The 21,055-nt window shown below is 31.0% G+C and overlaps 1 protein-coding gene across 2 annotated transcripts in view; it reads left to right on the top strand.

Moving 5' to 3' along the window:
• Window positions 1-21,055, top strand: part of PSMD14 (proteasome 26S subunit, non-ATPase 14) — a 105,942-nt gene that overhangs the window by 68,810 nt on the left and 16,077 nt on the right. For both annotated transcript variants that reach the window (XM_012544751.3, XM_012544749.1), the window contains 3 exons: window positions 11,420-11,527; window positions 17,029-17,103; window positions 19,762-19,887. In XM_012544751.3, the coding sequence (XP_012400205.2) occupies window positions 11,420-11,527; window positions 17,029-17,103; window positions 19,762-19,887 (309 nt within the window). The remainder of the gene's footprint in view (window positions 1-11,419; window positions 11,528-17,028; window positions 17,104-19,761; window positions 19,888-21,055) is intronic.

The following is a 21,055-nucleotide window of genomic DNA, read 5'->3' as shown; positions in this document are numbered from 1 at the left end:
ACACACACACACACACACGGAGAGAGAGACAGAAACAGGAAGAGAGAGAAATTACTACTTACTCATAAGTTCCCTAAATAAATTTGGAAAATATTAATTCTTTCAAAGTTGTCTCAGAATTACAGAACTACAGTCAATATAAGTAATGACCATGGCCAACGTGTATAATAGTTATTCCAAGTGACTTGTTATATAAATTTGAATTTCTAAGTTTATATACATAGTATTTTTGATACAAAGAAACAACTTTTGACTCGAGTTGAAATTGCAAAATACATGTCAGATATTTAAATTGAGTCTATATCCTTTATTCAGGAGCCTCTTGGAAATGTTTTTGATTTGCATTTTTACATATTCCATTTTTGTAATTTTTGCTAAATAAGTGGTATTTGAATGAAATGTGAGTATGTCAAATTTCATCAGCTTTAAGTTATTCATTATTGATATTTTTCATATTATTAAAGTATTTTGGACTTTGCTTATAAACGTATAAATTCAGTAAATGAATAGTATTTCAAGAGATCATCTTAGTATACGCCTTCCAAACTTTTCAGTATTGATAACTCAATTTTATCAATAAAAGTGATTTTACAAATTGGTTGTTATTGACTATTAATCCTAACATCTTTCTTTACTATATGATAAATGATATTTGAGGTAGGCATTGTATAAATTAATTTAGACAAAGTCAGTAATTGCCAGTTAGCAGCCTATAATAAGAAAACAACATGGAAGCAAATAAGTAATAACCAAAAAATTCACAAACAGTAATATACCTTAGTTGAACCAAGACATGTTACATAATTGATATAGCTAACATGTTATAGTGATGCCAAATCAGGATGTTTGCATTTGTATTCTAGTATAGAGTAGTCATTATTCCAAGAAACTACCATTTAATGAATTCTGAATAATAAGATGTATGGTAAGTTTCTTGGGTTTTAAGGTACTTGCTTCCTTATTTTGTAAGATGTTCCAGTTCAGAAACCTGATTTTGTTCTTTAAGTTGAAACATCAACTTCCTGCTTGCAAATGTTATCTGCTTTCTAAACATAACTGACTCAGTCTATTCATTGAACATTCATTAGGTGCAATGAGTTAAGTTTTAGTCTTATGGTGTTACTGTTTAGTCCAGGTAAGTGTACCAAGTAGTGATGCAGTACAAAGAGGGCAGGCTTTGAAGCCACATGCCTTAGGTTTATGTTCCACCTCTGACATTACCTGTGTGACTTTGAGGAACTTAGTCTTCCTGAACCTCAGTTTCCTTCTTTATAAAATGAGAGGTCTAAACTAAATGGCCTCTGTGATCCCTTCTCTTTTTTCATCTGTCATCCTATGACTTAGAATAAAAAGAGCTGTTTGGTAGGTTTCAATATTACAAAATATATCTAACAAGGTTCCTATCTGTAGGAAATTGACCAGTTCTTTCTTAAAATTGGTTGTCTGTGTCTATAGTCTAAAAAAAAATTTATTCTAAAAGAATGATCATTTAATCCAAGTATAATTCTCATTTTTTAGGAGATTATTAATTAGGGTGGATTCCATGTGTGTGTGTGTGTGTGTGTGTGTGTGTGTAGCCTGGTTTTCTTTGCCATATTCAACTCAATTTTCCATTCAGAGAACTTTCCTGTAATAAACAGTAATAGAAAATATAATTGGGGAAATGGGACAGGAAGAAGAAGAGATAGACTGATGATATGATGAGGGTGAGGGATAATAGCTGAACAGCCAAAGTGATCCACTAATATCATCATGAAGTCTAGAAAAATTGAGGAAGGCCTTCAACAAATTGGATGGACCTACTATGGTGAACTTACCAGAAAGACATGAACAAGGATTATATGAGTTAGAATAAGTGGGAAATAAAGCCTATAAATCATTTGAGTGCTGAGAACTTTCCAGATGGATTATTTATTAAAGTGTAATCCAGTTAGCAAATGTGTTTTTGTTTTTTTCCTGAGAAGGCAGGATTGAACAACTCCAAAGTAGGAAGAATACTAGAATTCAAATGAAATATTATTATACAAAGTCTGTCCACAAAGAATTTATGTATCAGGAACTGTGGTAGGACAGAAAGAGCGTTATATTTGATATGATATAGATTCAGAATCGGCTCTTGACAAAATCCTTACATCTGTGTGTGACTTTGGTCAAATCATCTATCCTACCTGAAAGTCTTGTTTCTTAATCTGAAAAATGAGGAAGTTTAATTAAATGGTATTTCTAAGACTCCTTCCTGCAGTAAGACCTACATAAAGAAGAAATGTTCATGAGAGAATTACCAGATAATATTTTCCTAAAATTAAGTGGTAAACATAGGTCATAAGGAGGATAGGTGTATGCATATAATGCATGTAAAAGGATTTGAGAAATCAGTGCAAGCCAATATTGTCTGGAGCAACTTTATAGAGGAGTTAAGTTTGAGTTAAGAGTTGAGTCCTTGGTAGTTAAAAAGAAGCAAGGAAAAATCTTCTAGATATAGGAGACAGTATAAGGAAAATATTACTTATACTACCAATTCAGGCATCTGTCACAGTGTAAAATCAGTTACTTTTCAGCATTCTCGGGGAAAAAAAGAACAGGAAATTGGATGATAGTATGGAAAAAGAGAAAGGGAAAAGGTGTCATAATAACTCACTCCTCAGAGCCATAAGAAAACCATTTAGAATGATATTTCCTTTCTTAGGATGGATCCTTTACTTAATAAATTTGGATAAATAAATTCAAAAATATATGATGTTTTTTAACTTTTTCAAATATCACCAAAAAAATTTATTTCTTTAAAATTAAGGATTTTAAATTCTTGGCTAATTAGGATGGCCAAGAACAAGATCAAAACACAGATACAGTTTTAAGGAATGTTTCTTAAAATTTATCATAATTATTGCTTGGAATATTTATATAAAAATCTTTATCAATGTTTATGGAAATAGATTATTCCTTTCACATTCTAAACTGACTAATTTAGAAATACTATTTCCAGGTAATTTCTCCTAGAAATACTATTAAATAAAAGATCTTTGTTGTGTCAGTCTGCCTTAAGTATCTGCCAATGATCATTAGCTTCTACTCCACTACTTATTTATTTAATGAAAGATTTCTCTCTAAAATTGTAGCTCTTAACATATAAAAAAGATATTTCATGCACAGCAGTTAACCTTAAGAATAAGAAACAAACAAAAGCATAATTATTTTGTTCACTCTGTATCACTTTTGATGTACCAACCATTTCAGTGACAATGGGAAGTGAACTTTTATAAAAAACAAGATGTTAGATTGATTTGTCAATAAAGATTCAATCAACTAATTTGTTAGTAAACATTATACTTTGAGTATAAACAACTGTAATTCTGTTTTCTAAATATTCCAGAAGACTTTAGAATCAGCATTTTCTTCATATTATTCTGACTTTAGTATTCATCATATAAATTTTACTCATCAGCTAAGTTGAAGGAAAGCAAGAGGAAATAGGAAAAATGTAAATCCCATTTTCATATCAACTTTATCCTTCCAACTCCTAGTATAAGACAAATTATTGTGTTTTTTATTTGCTCCCTCTTTTTTCACATATAATCAAATTGATATCTAGCAAACTGATTTAATCTCTGAAGATAAGGCAAAAAATTACTCGGCTGTGCCAAAGTATTAGTTAATCATAAGACTTGTACCACATTTTATATATAGTTCTATTTAATAAAAACATTTTCCACATATATTCTTTTGTTATTGGTCATTGTTGTATGTGTTAACAATGTAAAAATCATATTCTTTTTAAAGTTCCAAAAAAAAAAAAAAGAAAGAAAATACTAAATGAAGTTCTTTTTAGTTTATGACAGTGTTTGAGAAAAATAGATTCAGAAAACAGATTCTTAGGTCTAGAACTAGAAAGAGCATTAAAATAAATCTAGTCATTGTATAAATTAAGAAACTGAGCCCAGAAACAGAATGACTTGATTTTGGATGTTCGCGCTGGCAAATCCATGATTCAATTTGAGTTCCTCTGACTTCAAATCCATTGTACCCAGTTGTTTCTCAAATCTTAGACTAATTCATTATGACTTTATAGTAATTTTGCCTTTTTGGATGATAAAAGTTCTAGAAGCATCTGGAGCATAGAATGTTCAAATCAAATTTTAAAATACTATTTAAAATATCCTGTTATATTTTGTCCTTTGATAGTAGTGTCACTTAATAGTAATTTAAGGATAAGAAAGTTTTTTTTTTCAATCCCTTTTAATTCAAGCTTCTCTTTCTTAATTTTTTCCTATTTATTGTATATGTAGTTTGTATATATTTGCATGTAATCTCCCCCATTAGATTGTGAGCTTTTGAGGTTACCCTGCAACTGTCTTCTGTCTTGTGTCTTAGCACAGGGCCTGGTATATACTAGGTACTTACTAAATGTTTGTTGACTGAGTTTTAATTTATATAACATGTTTTTCATCTCTATGCCATTTTGTAAAAATGAACTTCATAGCTATGTTATATCTATGTGATATTCATTTCACTATTAGACTATTAGAAAAGCCATGGGAAAAAAATTATTAGGCCATTTCTCATTCAATTTTGTTATACTGTTATTCTTTCTTTTTACACTCAGTGTAAATTTTTAAGGCTTCTTTTTCCCCTCATTATTTAGATTTGGGAGTTGAAGATGTTATCATTATTGTCACTCCCAAATAAATAGCAGTTTCCTGAGTGGCTATTATGATGAATTCTTTCTCAAATCCCTTAAATCTCTATTGGTCATTTTCAGCAATTTCTCAAAGCAGCAGTTAATTAGATATTCATTTCCACAAATTCTCAGAATGTTAGATTTGGAAAGGTCTTTAAATATCTCCCAATGTGACTATTTGTGTCACAGATGAGGAAACTGAGTTCCAGAGGGATTTAGATCTCGACTACTAAAATAGCAGTATCAAACTTAGACTTCTAATTCAAGTGGGTGCTACAATTTCCCCACAATATAAATGGCTACATTGGATATTATAAAGTATCATTAACCATTTTTGTGGCAAACTCTAACAAATATACTACCTATCTACCGAAAAAGTTTGGAAGCCAGTGACTTTTAACAGTATAGTCAGTCATTAAACATTTATAAATGCCTACTATATGCCTGTCACTGTGGTAAGAACTGAGTATACAAATAAAAACAAAGACATTCTCTGCCTTCAAGGAGCTTACACTCTAATGGGTAAGACAACACATAAGAGAAAGCTGAAAAGTTAGGAGAAGTGATGGGGATAGCTAGAGTGTATTTTGTTTTGCCTATAAGGACCTATCTTTCTGTGGCAATTCAAAATAGTTTCAAGGTCAAAAGTCACATGTACATTGATGGGAAAATAAATCTTGAAAGCTACCTGCAATTAAAAAAATTTTTTTTAGGGATGTTAATTGATTTTTATATGTGTGAAGAAAAAAATAGTGAAACTTACCTGTTAGTAGTTGTTTGGGATTTTTTTTTTTAATGCTTTAATATGATATACACTATCTAACCATTTAAAAACCATGCTGAATAGCTTACACAGTTATCCCTAGCAAAACATTTGGTCTTTGAGCATTTAAAAGCATCTTACCTATCATATCTAACAAGAGAATGTTGTTAATGAATTTTAGCCTTGAAGAATAGTTTCTAGGTTAAGAAGTTCTTGACTTTTGAGATTGTCAAAAGAGAGCCAGTTGTAGTACATTAGAAAATGAAATGGAGTTACTTATTCATTGTACACAGGCCTTTAAATAGTCATAAGATATTAAACAGTAGTTTAGGTCAAATTGAGACTAATATCTTGGACATGAAAGTTCTCCTACTTCATTTACAGTATTTTGAGAATTCTGCCTTTTCCTTTAAGTAAGTAGAATTTTAGCTTTAACAGTTTCTAGGTTTACTCAAGATAATTCTGATACTATTTATTTGGAATGTATGATTCCAGTGATATTGAAGTGATAAAGATATTAAGACTAGTCTAAAGCATGCCAACCCCTTCTTTTTTATAGTTAATGTGAACATCTAGTGTACGTAATACTTAGGTATATTATTTTTATACAAAATTTTTTAAGGAACTACATAACTTTCCAATTGAACAGTTTTCTGATTGAAATAGTAAATGTTAGTTGCTTAAATTTGTTTTCTGAAATTCAGCCAACTAATCAGTTAACTTTAAATAGATTTATTATTCAAAGAAGCTCAATCAAATGATTAGATACTCTGCTCTAGTAATTTATATAATAATCCTTTTGGCTTCATTAAGGCAAAACTTATGGCTTACCATTGGAGTTAGGATGCATGTCCTCACTTGTCAAGACAAATGTATTATCCTTCAATCAACTCCCCTACTTCCAGTATATTGAGATTGTACTACAGATCTAGCCATAGTAAGAAATTCTCCAAGGACAAAGCAAGAAAATGTACATACTCATAGGAATCTCTTTTCCGGAGCTAAAATTGACATTTTATAAATAATTTCCATGTTGCAAACTTGAGACTCCCAATCATAGCAATTCAGTGATATGTACTTGGCATGAGTCAGTTTCAGTTCTTAGTGCTTTTCATTGGAAATGGCATCAAAAATAAGATTTCTCTGAATTTTTAATGCTATGGGTTTACAGGGGACAGGAGATGTTCTTCTCTTAAAGATGTCTGACAGTGCATAGCAGCATAAATAACCAAATGATCATAAACCCATCAGCACTTCCAAGGTCATTTGCCCTTTAATTTTTAAAGAATCTAGAAACAAACTAAGCATTTGATAACAGGTCATTTGTAGGTGATAAAAGATATTTTAGATGGGACATTTCCTCTGTTTCTACACCTGGCATGTTCATGCTATATCTTTTACTTGCTAACTATTCACTAACTAGTATGTTTGTTTATAAATACATTATCCAAAAAATAAACATTCTGTAGTTTCAATATATTCTTCAAATTTTGTCAATCTCAAGCCAAACTTTCTTTTTTGTTCATGATGCAATTCTTAATTTCAGTAGATTTCACAGTAATTTGCATGTAAAACTCTAAAAAGGCTTCCCAAAAGTTCATTTTTAAACTCCTATAATATTTCTTAAATACTAAGAAAATTACTTTTTCTCTTCTATGCTCCCTTACTCCTCAGCAACTCACTTTGTTCTATAATCCATAAAGAAATCCAATGAACTAATAGTTTAGAGGAGATTGCCTAGAGACTCATGCAATTTTCTTTAAAATGCCTATTGGCTTTTTTAAAGGAGAATTTGCATTAAATATAGTTTTTTCTTTATAGAAATCATTAAAATATATATTGTTAAAATAGGTTAGGATTTTTGAAAATTTGTCTTTTGAGTAACCTGCAACTGATGAAAAGAACATGAGTTTAAAAATGAATAGCATATTGGATGAACTGTAGCATATTCATTAGAGAAGCCAAAAATCATGTATTTAAACTTAATTTGGAAATGATTGCGGTTTTGGCTCCTCAAACCATTCTCATTACTAAAATCAAATTCTGGGTCTTTGACCCTTGGTCATGCTTAGCGTAAATAAGGAACATAGTTATTGATTTTCAAACTATTAAGCTTTTACAAGCTAAGACAGATGTACAAAATGATGCAGTTTTTATTTTGTATTGGCAGCTTCCAAATATTTAGTATCTATTTCCAAGAGTTGCAATTAGTAAAGCAACCATGGTACTGAAATCCGCACATCCCACAAGCTAATTATATTTGCAAGGTCAGAGTGAATACATATTTTCAGAAAAATAAAGGGTTATATAAATATGTGTCTTCTACTTGGCTGTTATATCACAGTTTGTTGATCTGGAGTATAATGTGTACAATTCACAAATTTGTCTGATAACAGAAAGTGGTGTGTGATTGTGTTTATTTTACTAACCAGTATATTCACAGCAATCACTTCCAAATATCTCTCCAGTAAAGATGTGTTAATTACAAAACAGACAAGGTCTTCTATTATATTAAAGCTACTAACAAGAAGACAGCAGGAATCACACATGTAAATAGCATCATCAACCCCTATTTTAGTCCTCTGTTTTGATCTGTGAGTTGCGCATAGACCAAAGGTGCTATTAAAGACTGAGTGTATGAAATAGGCAGCATTATATGAACAAAATTTATTCAACAAGAAAACAGACCTTTAACATGAATTTAACAAGCCTGAGAAATTATAAACTATCATATGCTGCAGATTCATGCAGTGATAATAAACAAAAAAGGAAAGTAAGAGGTTTCCCTAAGCTAGCCAAACTGCTAATGGTTTTGTTATAAGCTGTCTACTGTTGCAGTGACCTCTGAAAAGTCTCAAGGCACTTGTACCAGAAAATATTAAATGGTCAGGATGGTGAATAGATATTCAGTGTGGTATATTGACTTCAGTGTCGAAAAGCATTTTAAAAAATCTATCTCATATTCTTGAAAATATTCATCCTGTATTTGGAGGTTTTTGTTTTTTAAATATTGAGAGGTAATCTCAAAAAGTCTGTTTTGGGTCAATTGTTTGCATTGAAAGGTATAAGCTGCTTTAGATAAATGAACATGTGTGTCCATTATGAGAAGAGAAAAAATGTGAACTGTCAAATTGTTGAAAAAATTCAAAAAGTTGAAGAAAAAGTGGACTTTTCCCCTGTACTTTAATTAATCCTTGGGGGTTCTCTGTTCATGTTGCTGTGTCTGAGATTTCCATTCTTAGCTATGCAGTGACCACTTTGCTGTCATTCTATTGCATCATGCTGTAAATACACAAACATAGAGAAAAGCCTTCAGCTTGTACACACCTCCAAGTGCTCACCAGGGCTTTTTCTTGAATCTTACTGTGGCATAATTAACACCTACTTCACCCATTGCTCATTAGTGCACCGGACATTAATGAGTCTATTTATTTTGATATGCTCTAAAGGAGGAACCGATTTGTTCTTGCAGTGCAGAAAGCAATTATAAGATTGTATAGAAATTAAAATGTAGGTTATTTTGCCGTGTTTATGCCTTTATTGCGTACTAAGTCTAATTTTGGTCTGCAGGTTGTTGAGCATGTTAGCTTCCTTAAGACAGTTGCTATAGTGATGGCAGCGAATTCCTTTAATCTTGATGTAGTTAAAGTATTCGTTTTCTATTGGTTATATTGCTACTAAGAAATTGTCAGTCTACTCATTTCATTTTGCATAGTCCTTCATAAAACTAGTTGAATGATACATTTAGATATTTAAATGTTTTTCCTCTGGATTTCTGAATAGAAGTTGAAAGTTGTATATTTTAGATTTATTTAACAAGGCATGACAGCTACTCAACTGATCTTTTGCTTCTCATGAAGTTTCACACCTGCTTAGAATGGTTATGAAATATTACAGATATTTCACATGTAAAATAGCTGTCTGCTGCATTACCATTGGTACATAATGTTTGTCTTTAAAAAAGAAAAGTGTATAAGCATTATAGTATTACATTTCATGCAATTTTATCAGGCTGGGATAATACAGCAAAATCCAAAATGTTATAAACCTTTACCTGCTCTCAATGCTAGTAATAAAATCAATAGATACATTAGGAAAAATAAGTATACCAAAATAATGATGTTTTGTTACATTACTATCAGTAGGTAAGGTTAGTCATTTAAAATTTCATCTGTATAGAGGTTATCATTATTTTAAAGTATGACAAAGTAGCTAGTAAATTATTCTTCCCCCCCCCAGTCATTATTTATTTTCTTGTGATAAAATGTTTATTTCTCATCCCTCCCCCCAAAAAATAAGCAAACAAATGGAAATTACAGATTATTTTATTTTTTTCTTTCTTGCTTTTTTAACCAAATAATTCATTGTGAGCATGCCCTTAAAAGTTAAACTATCTGAAGAAAATATACCATCAGACATAAATAGACCTCCAGGAGATGGTGTTTTTTATTATTTTGTCCATTAAAAAATTGTATATAGTGATAAAACTAATAAATGGATTCAAAATAAGCTTATTCAACCAGACCATGTTATATGTAGGGATATATGTAGGGAAGTATAGAAGAATTTAAAAATTGTATTAAGTTTTCTTCATGAAATAATAAATGTTAAATTATTGAACTTTTTGGGCACATAGGTAACTAATTTCAATGAAGAAATTAAGGGTAACATGACAAAATTCTCAAAGAAGGGCTAAAATTTAAAATCAAATTAGAAATGAATTTACTAACTAACCAGGCTAGTATAAAACCTTTAAAATATTTTATTTCTCATGACATATTAATCTGTTAACAGCTATTTCTCTCAAGTACATATTTTTTCCATGGCAATCTTTTAGAAGATGTGACTTTTTTTCTTCAAACTATCTTCTCTAATATCTAATATATTTGCATAATCCTTATTGAGACGTTCCTTTTCAATTTGTTTTATTTTCAAATTAAGACAACTTTTGTGTTTATCCCTTGTTTCTCCTTGAATTATGACAATACATTTTAAAGGGAAAACTCTAGTATTTTATTATTTAAGTTTTAAGGATAGTACCTATATTAGAAATGTTTTCTATATAAAAGTATTTTTCTTTAAAAGGCACCAGAGAATCATACTTCATAATATTTAAAACTTTATGTAATACTTTAGTGATAATAAACAGGGAAGTTAATGTTAAGTGCAAGATAATAATATATCTTGTTCAGTCTTACATTAGCAAAGATCCCTAAAAGAAGTGAAATTGTGTTATATAAAAATGTAAAGCCCAAAAAATAAAGACTAAATTTAACAGAAAAAAGTTGACCATGGGTTTTTTGTTTTTATTTTGCAGTGGTGCTAGAATATGGTTATCAATTATATACATTCCTCTTAAATCACAAATGACCTTGGTATTCTAACATTGTTTCTTAACTTATGATCATGGCATGGACTTTTAAAGCCATCAGCCGATATTCAAACTCTTCCATAATCACAAGGAGTGAAAGGCATCTGACTAGCAGAGAATATAGGAGGCAAGTTCCTTGCTGGTTATAATTTTGTTGTCATTTCAAGTATCGTGGTGGTATAATTGATGTGACAGGCCTGGGCCTTAGCTGTGGTCCCTTACCTTGTGCTCACTTTCAGTTTTAGTCTCTCTTTGTCATTCATTTGGATGAGGTAAAATTTAGGTGACAAAACATATGCACACCAGTGGAGGCTATATAATAGAAGCTTAGCAATGACGTATTACAGTAACAAGGATTCAAAATTAATATTTTTCCTCACATGAAGCTCATGAAAATTGTAATAATTGGTGTCACCTTACATTACAAGATAGAGGGTGGTGTGCTGATGGCACAGTCAGCAGGAGGTTCTTTTTTATTAATATTATAATTAAATGATTTTCTGGAAATAGGCCAAAAACAGATGCAAGTTGATCATGCCTTGTCCACTGTTGCTTGGAATCATCACTTGCAGTCTCTAAAAAGAATTGACCTGACACCTTGTTTTTACAGGTTGTTATTGATGCCTTCAGATTGATCAATGCTAATATGATGGTCTTGGGACATGAACCCAGACAAACAACTTCAAATCTGGGTCACTTAAACAAGCCATCTATCCAGGTAATGCCTCTTTTTGATAATGTGCTAAACTCTGATTTATAGTTTTGGACTCTAATCAGGTTAGTAATTTTATAATATAATATGTCTTTTTAATTGGCATGCAAGTTAATCTTTATGGTTCTTTGGAAGGTTATTGTTAAATGGGGATTTGAATGATTAAACAAAGATCTTTTTGAATATTATGGCATTCTTTTTAGGAACATGTTTTAAAACATCTTACCTAGCGAATATTTTCTGACTTGTATGTCCATGATTTTGTTAGACATAGTTTTGAGTCGATTACACTTCATTTTTAAGCTGTTGCCATGTATTGCCAAAAATCAATAAACCCCTGTAGTATCAAAGAAGTGCTAGTAAGTAAAAATCAGGTAACAGTGAAAAGAAGTCACAGATAATTTTAATATTCCTGGAATTTTTTCCCTTTTAATTTTATTTGATTTTAAAGCAAAAACAAAAAAACAAAGCCCAACAACTTTAAAAGGTAAATATATTAAAATGTTTTTTAAAAGTTGGCGCCTTTATTTTGGGTTATCTAGTGTGGCATCGTTGCTGAAAGTTTTGAATTGTTCGAGTTCAGACACCAAGTATCCTCTTGAGTGATTACTGTTTTGTTTGAATCATTCTCATGCCTCATTGTTTTTACACAGACCTTTATTGCCTGCAAAAATTATTTTAAATGTGCCTTTAAATGCACATGTATTTGTGACCATAGTGCTAATTGCTTCTCTGAAGATTAATTAAAAACAGAGAAATAGTCGTACATGTGGTTAAATAGAGCATACAGAACAAAGACAATATAGTAGCCATTACATCTCTCCTTCCTCCACGTAGTACTATCAGATAACTGTCTTTGGGGATTTGTGGCTTTGATTGTTAAACATAGTTAAGTCTTTATCAAACTTTGACCATTTAACATTTTTATTTACCTAATTCTATAACAATCACAATAAAAAAGTCTTGATCAAAGTGAAACATGCTGAATTAAAGAACCAAATTGTGTTGCTTTTGATTTTTATAAGTGAAAACTGTGAAGTATAATGAGTATGAAATAATCTACTAGTGTTTTTGATTGGTTACAGACAAGCCCGTGCATGCATGTTTCAAGAGAATATATTACTGGACCTTTTTAGCCTGTCATAATGACCTGCCTTGTAAACCCCCATAACATCATACAGCTTCATTATTTTTTGCAAAAGGTTAAGTAACATCTCACAATCTAAGATCATTGTGATTACAGCATTGCATAATTCTACCAGAAGTTTACTAATTGCATGTCAACAGCCACCTGTTGTGTTGCATAGTTCATTTTTTAAATTAGTCACCTTTTTGTCACTTAAATTAGTCATTTTAAAAGAATTTTAAGTCTAAATGTTAATAATGATCTATTTTTTTCTTATAACTAGGATTACATATATTTAATGTTTTTGATCCTTCCTTTTAATATATTTGGTGAAATTCTCAGATTTCCTTACAAAGTATTAGCCAGGCTAAACTTTCAGGCACCTGTGTAGCATAGATACATTGTTATTGTTGTTTCTTTCATTTTGCAGTTTGGTGTTCTTCAACTTAAAATCTATAAATATATTTTATTTATTTCACAATTTATATGGCACCCATCAGAATGACATCTATTTGAGTGTTTTACAGTTCTAAGACACTTTCAAAATATTAAATACTTAAATGAGGCAAAGCCAAAAAAGTAGAACAAACCCTATACCTTAAAACCTTTCCTTACTTATTTTAGACTCACCTGTAAAGAAAGGAACCAAGAAAGAATCCAAAGTAAGCAGTAATATTCCCTGATGGAGTTTTAAAGCATTCATCAGAATATGTAATACAAGGGTCAGCATCTTTTTAAAAGTAGGTTGGCACATTGATAACCTGTTCTCTTCTGGTATGACACGTTATAGTAACTTTCCACTCAAAATGGGAATATCTCCTCTGGGATACCAACCCCTATTCCAGCAATTAATGATATCTTTAAAACTTGTTTATAAACAAATATATTGAAATGATTAAACAACCATAGTCATTTCAAACTAAAGAGAATTTGTGTGCCTTTGTGTAACTTAGCCCCAAATTGGTTTTGTGTATTATATCATAGAAGACCTATATAATGTCATTGACAAGGAATGAAAATGATACTGTAATAAAATTTTTCTATTATTCTGATGTATCATCATATACACAGAAGATGTTACCTGACCTGTAGCATACCTATGAAATATTGAAATTAATAGAATCTTCCTGAAATTTTGAAATTTAATTTATCCTGAAACTTTTTTTTCCTCTGAGGCAATTGGGGTTAAGTGACTTGCCCACAGTAACATAGCTAGGAAGTGTTAAGTGTCTGAAACCAGATTTGAACTCAGGTCCTCCTGATTTCGGGGCTGGTGCTCTAACCACTGTGGTACTATTTTTTAAGAATACTCTTAGAGTAAATGAGGTTGGATCATCTACCTCATGGAGATGTAATGAGTGGTTTAAAAATATTTTCATGTTCTAAGAATAGCTCTGTATTGTTAAGTTTTACAATATTAGAATTCCTGAAAAACCTCTCTTCTACCCACAATAATGAAACCTTACCAAAAAAACAGCTTAAATGTATACTGTTAGCAAAATATTTTCAGGTGTTTTTTTTTTTTTTTTTTTTAAAGCTTAGTATAATAGGGAGCAGAGAAATTTGTAGTTGAAGTTATTTGAATTTAGCTCAAGCCTTTTACATGTCTAAATTTTTTTTTTTTTTTGCTTTTGGATTATAATTGGCAATTCAAATCATGATCTATTTCCTGCTTTCCTTTACCAAAGGCTATATAGAGAAGCAAGATAATATTTATTGAATTCTCCATTCTGTCTGTGGATTTGATTTTCTGTATGTTAGGGTTTCCTCATTTATCTAAAACTTGCCATCATCCAAAATAAGTTTGAACCCTAAGCCATTAAGATTTGAGTCTATTGTATTTTGCTTTATAAAATCAGGCACATGAACTGAGTTGATACACATGTCATCTGGTGATATTAGTGACCACATGGCTATAGTCTATTCTGCTACCATGTAGTCTTTATTACTTTGAAGCACTCTCCATTCTTGCTTGTCAGATGTATCCCTGACAGTAACCATCTGCCTTAATTTCTGTTATTACCTGCTCTGTTCTGAGCATTGTATTGTATATTCTTGACCATTTTTCATGTCACCTGAGTTAAATTATTGATCCAGAGATAAGTCAAAATGACAATATCAATTCTTTCCCCCTTTTTTAGAATTTTTTTTTGTTTTTAATATGAGTGAAATATGTTCTTGGAACCCACTTGAAACAAAATAAGCTGCAGTATGAAGAACTGATTGAGGAAATTGTTGGGAATTTACCAGTTTTTCATCCTCAAATTTCCTACTATTCACCTGCTTAGTTATTCTTGCAAGTCCCTCTAAGCTTAGAATAAATAATATCTCAGATCAATGTTCTTTTTTAAGGCTTTTACCCTTCATGGAAAAGAAAGGTAAGCAAGGAAATTCAGATGTCAGTAAACCAAATAATCTACTGGATCAGAGCTCAAAATAAAATTTCTAAAAGAATCCTATTAAGGGTAATTAGAATATTTGTTTAATAATTTGGACATGTTATAGGTTAAATGGACTTATGTGGCCTAAGACTATAGCTACCCTTCATGATTTCAATGACAAACATTTTCTGAATTCTAAATATCTGGCTTAACTAATTGAATTTGGAATATAGCCTATAGGCTAGGAACTGCCTCTATTTTCCTAGACTCTTAAAAAGTTTGTGAAACTTAATACAAAACATCAACCATATTTGATAATCAAGAAAAATATCACATGTATAAGATTTTTTTTAACTTTAATCTTTGTTATTTTCCTATTATATAATTAGATTTACAGATTCAAACTCTAGGGGAAAAAAATCTGTCTGCATTTAGAGTACGTCCCCACCAAGTGGCAGCAAGTGTTTGTGGTTTTATCACATGTGAATAGATTGAATTTGAATTTATTATTTAGGAAGCCATGTTGATATATATCTACTCCCTTGTGGCATTTTTTCTCCTAACTTTCATATATTCAGCCTTTTTCCTTATTTGAAAGCTAATTCAATCCAACAAGTATATATCATGTTCTAGGCCCTAAGAAGACAAAAATAAAATAATAAACTTTGTCTTCCCTCAAGGAGTTTATGTTCATTTAGATTCTGTACTTTTCAGCTTTACACTATGTTCCCTTTCTCTCTGTCCCATCTTCAACCTAGTTTGATTTAAATTAAGGGGCCAGAACAAATTAGATGTCAGAAGTAATTCATTGGCATCTCACACACACACACACACACACACACACACACGCACAGAGTAATCCTAGAATCCAAATGTCTAGTGGCACTTCATACTGGCTACAGCTGATACTTAAAATTAGTGTCAATTCTTGAATCTGTTTGGGAGTGGCTTTTCTTAGCATGAAATTAATTTGATACATCCCTGACCATCACTGGTCTGGAATTTGTATTTTTTAATCTCTAAACATCTATGCATAAGAAGCTAATTCCTTAAATTTAAAAACAAATTAGTAGCAGAAGTTTTTTTAAACTGAAGTTGAATATCAAAGTGTACATTGTCTTATTTACAGTTTAATAATTTTTAAGTGGATTTAATTATCCACCAAAGTTATTTACTTGGGAAGGTAAAAACTAGTGGAAAGTTTCTATTTCTAAGCTATATGTATATGAGAATATTTGAATCCACCAGAGTTAAAGTTAAAACCCCAATCAGGGATGTGGATGGAAATATATTCCATCAATCAGCAAGTATTTTTTAAAGTGATTACTATGTACCGCTCTAGGAATTAGATATACAGACATTCCTTGCCATCAGAAACCTTAATGTCTAGCTCGGTGAGGCAACATTTATGTACAGGGCATCCCAAACATCTTAATGCAATTCTAGGATATTCTGTATGTAGATATACCTAATAGATTCAAGATAGTTTTAGAGAAAGGCTTCATGTGGAAGGTGATGCTTAAGATGAACATTGAAGGAAATTTGGGATTCCAAGAAGTGATAAGGAGGGCATTGGAAAGGCTTGAAGATGTAAGGAAGGAATTAGATGTTTGGCCTTTTGTTTTTCTTTTTTGATAGCAACTAAGTCAGAGAATTAGCTGAAATATATGGCAGCAAAATAGCAATTTTTATTTATATCCACCAGCTCAGGTGAGTCTGAGCTATTCTATTGCATACTTTAAGCACATAGAAACCAATAGAGCTAACCTCTCTAACTTAATTTTCTTAGTTTCTGGCTAGAACTAATTCTCTTAATCTTGAGTCAGAATTCAGAAAAACATACTCTTTTCAATGGACAGTAAATGTAATAGCTGACACATACATAGTATTATAGAACCTACAGTAGATGTTAAACTGTTTAATACTATAATTTGTGCTTCTTAAACATAAGTTTAAAAATTTAAATGGCCACCTCTTTTCTAATCATTTAATTTTTGCAGGCATTAATACATGGACTGAATAGACATTATTACTCCATTACTATCAACTATAGAAAGAATGAGCTAGAACAGAAGGTAAGTTTTAATTTTTGTTTTAGAGAAAGGAAAAAAAAAAACTATTTCAACTCTTATGGCATGTTGCAACATTGTGATTTGAATTTTAATTTGTCATCTTTCTTCAGTTATCATTGTCTCCAGTATTTTCTTCTGTACCGTGTTCCTGTTGCATTGTAGAAGACAATAAAGGAAAGGCTCCTTTGGAATAGGTTACATATTCTCCTCCATAAGGCATGTTTAATTAAGACTAATCATTGGATGCTAAAGCCGGAGAGAAGTGAATAATAAAAATAAATCCAATGTAATGTTTATTTTGACAGATTATAAAACCTTTTCTTTTCTCAGCTTTGTGATTTGCCGGTTAAATTTTTGTTACCTGTAAAGTTGTATGGTTTTTCAAGCTTCTCTTAAACTTGTAGCTAAAGTATTAACTAATACGAGTTTAGTTTCCTCATTTTGGGAAAAATACATTAAATGAAATATCAATTTTTAAAATTTGTGTGCCATTGTATTCTGAGTAATTTTTTTTTTTAATTTGGAATAGGGCTGAAAATTATTAAGCCAGGTATGGTGCCACACACCTGTAATCTCTGATCATGGGGAAGTTGAGTCTGGTGGATCAATTAAGCTTAGGTATTCTGAGCTGTATTGGGTTAACCTAGTCCATACTGTGTTATCAGATTGATGAACTATGAAAGTTGGGGCTAGCCAGGCTTACCGAAGAAAGAGCAGTCTTAACAATGTCAGAGCTCCCATTCAGATTTAGTAGGGCAGGGGTCCTCAAACTCCGGCTGGGCCAGATGCGACAGCTGAGGACAATTATCCCCCTCACCCAGGGCTATGAAGTTTCTTTATTTAAAGGCCCACAAAACAAAGTTTTTGTTTTTAACTATAGTCCAGCCCTTCAACAGTCTGAGGGACAGTGAACTGGCCCCCTATTTTAAAAGTTTGAGGACCCCTGTAGTAGGGGGTTTAGTTCAAGAATGTGTAAGGACACATCTCTGTAAAATAAAAGAGTTTGGGCTCCATGAAAGAGGGGAAAGAGAAGGAAGAGAGAGAAATAGAGAAAATAATTATGTTAATTAATAGACCTCATGTTCAGAATTACCATTCTTAAACTTACTAAATTTGTTATCTTGAAAATTTCTTAGCATCTTGGATAGATTAGGATTTTGCTATAACTTTTTTTCCTACTTAACCTCAATTAAGTGTGAAATTCTGTCTCTTGTTTAATATTATTACTGTTTGAATTCTAGAGTCAGCATCCATCCAGTATTATTGCTTTTTTAGGCTAAAAAAACAGTGTCTCAGTGAAAGTTATATAAATATTCATCTGCATGTCCATCTGTATTTTTGTTTTGTTTTGCTTTGTTTTTTGTAAATGAGTGTTAGATATACATTTGCCACCTCCAAAAGTACCTGAGAAGAAAGAACCCCATCTTCCAAACTTACATGAAGTAGGATCATAGAAACTTAAATTTCTTTTTTTCTATTTTTTTCACGTTTTTTGTAAAAGTGATAGGATAGAGATATATATTACTCTGTGTTTGAGAACACTTTTTTTCAGATTGTATATATTTTTGTACATAACAAATATACAATAGCTGAACATTCAAAATAAAAGATGGAAAATTTATCAAAAAATACAAAAAAAAATTTTTTTTTCTAAATGTTGGTTAACATTTAGTCTTTTGGAAATCAAATAAGTGACTTGAATTCCATCCAATTTGGGGGTATCCTATACTACAATCTTCAGATTAAAAAAAAAATTTTAATGAATGTTATTATCTTAACTACCCCAATCTAGCAGCATAGGTCCTGTTTCTAACCTTGCCCACAACCATATGCATTTAAACCCCAAACTTAATTCTCTAACTCTGAGACATGATAAAAATATTCTTTTTCTCTGAAGGAGCTTTTTAAGAGCTTCTAAGTGATAGACAACTCGCCTCTCGCCACTTGTCCTGGGGAAGTTGTCAGAGTTTAACCATTCTATTCTGGGATCCCTGGTCAGTGTCTTCAAAAGACTAAAGAAGGTAGAAGCCAGTATACTAACTATAGCCATTTTCATTCAAGAAGAACTTCACTGCATAGGTAGCTACTGATAGCATCAACTTGGGTTACATGAATATTATTAATGAGAGATTCTAAACAACTCTCTGAAGTTTGTAGAGAAAATGTGTTGGCTTGTATTTCCTCATCTAGAAATTCTCCATATCATTGAAACCAGAGTCAATCCTAATATATTTGTGTTAGAAGGGTGAAAATTTTGTGTCAAATAGTCTTCAAATGTTATAAATTTTAGAAATCCTTTTTTGTTTGTTTGTTTGTTTGTTTTTTGAAAATAGTACAGTTTTTTCTGCTACACCATTCAAGATAATGATTTCTTTGCATTTGGAAATAAAATTGTGTAATATATTCTAGTTTCATTGTATAAATATAGCATTTTTTTAATGAGTCCATAAATTTATGAGATTGTAGCTCTGAAGCTGGGAACAGTCTCAAGGGCCATCTAGTTTAATTCTCTTATTTACAGATGAGAACATTCAATAAGCTTAGGCTTAGAAATAAGTATATTTGTGAATGCATTAAACTTATTATATTTAGTTTTTAATTTATTCATGATAAGGAAATGAAATTGTTGATGCAGGTAATTGTGATGTGACTATTTTTCAGATGTTGCTAAATTTGCATAAGAAGAGTTGGATGGAAGGTTTGACACTTCAAGACTACAGTGAACATTGTAAACTCAATGAATCTGTAGTAAAGGAGATGTTGGAATTAGCTAAGAATTACAATAAGGTAAATTGTTTTTAATAATTAAATTTTTGAAATAAAATTCTTTTATGCTATCTACTAGTTAAGTAACTTCAAATTTGGAGTTTTTTCTCTAAAATTATATTACTTTTAAAGATAAGGATAAAATACATTGATATCTATATCTATATATTTATATCTATATATATCTTATATTCTATAAGTTTCTTTCTTGATACATAATCTTCTATAGGATTTTTAAGGCAATAAAGTAACAGTGCTCTTTTGAAAAGTATAAAAAAATCCTGATGAAACTATTATAAAAGGTATTATTTGGCCATACAAACCTTTTATTCAGCTGAAACGTATCTTTTGCTTCTTTGCTGTTCTTTTGCTTTAAAAATGTATATGTGAGTATATTAAGAAAATATTTGAAGTATTAGGAACATACTTCAGATGATTGAAAAATATGATGGTGTAAGTAAGGTATTATACACTCTGCTCTATATTGAGGATATAATGTTTAAATAATATGAACCAGGACTAAGTATATATAAAATTCATCAAAGTATTACATCATATTTATTGTCTTTGTGAAAATTCAAGGATTCAAGTCTTAAAACTAAAATTGATTGGTCATTAGAAACTAAATTCCAACCGTTAGCTTGATTTTAAAGGACAAGTACTGATAAGTGATTACATAGCACTCTGCTGGAAAATCCATAGTAGTGCTAGGGTTAAGATGCTTAATCATTATAGTTTGCAATTTGATGCTCTGAAGATTATGGAACATAAAACAATATTTAGCATATTTTAGACTATTAGCCTACTTTTTCTGAAAGTTATGATTTCATTAGGTTATGAGGCAGCGTTATGATTGACTGTTTTTTCCACTAAGTCAACGTTCTCTCTATCAAGAAAGAAGGAGATACTCCCATAAAGTCAGAATTAGATAATACGTTGATGGCATTCTGAAGTCCTTTAGTTTTGTTTTCCTTTACATTGTTGTGGTGATAGTCCAGATTTGTACTCTTAACTTTCCTCTTTGATTGAGGGAAAATGTAATTTTTTTTTTAAAAGAATATTTGAAATACAGAAACAAATATCACTGCCAAATCAATGCTTTCCTTATAGCTATTCATCAAAACATTTTATATCCCTTCTCATAGGCTATACCACATGCTTTCCTCTTAAAATCCCAGGTTTCCCTCAA

Source organism: Sarcophilus harrisii, chromosome 3, assembly GCF_902635505.1.
Source record: "Sarcophilus harrisii chromosome 3, mSarHar1.11, whole genome shotgun sequence".
NCBI lineage: Eukaryota > Metazoa > Chordata > Mammalia > Dasyuromorphia > Dasyuridae > Sarcophilus > Sarcophilus harrisii.
Note: the sequence above shows the minus strand (reverse complement) of the source record. Positions and strands in the feature narration are given on the sequence as shown.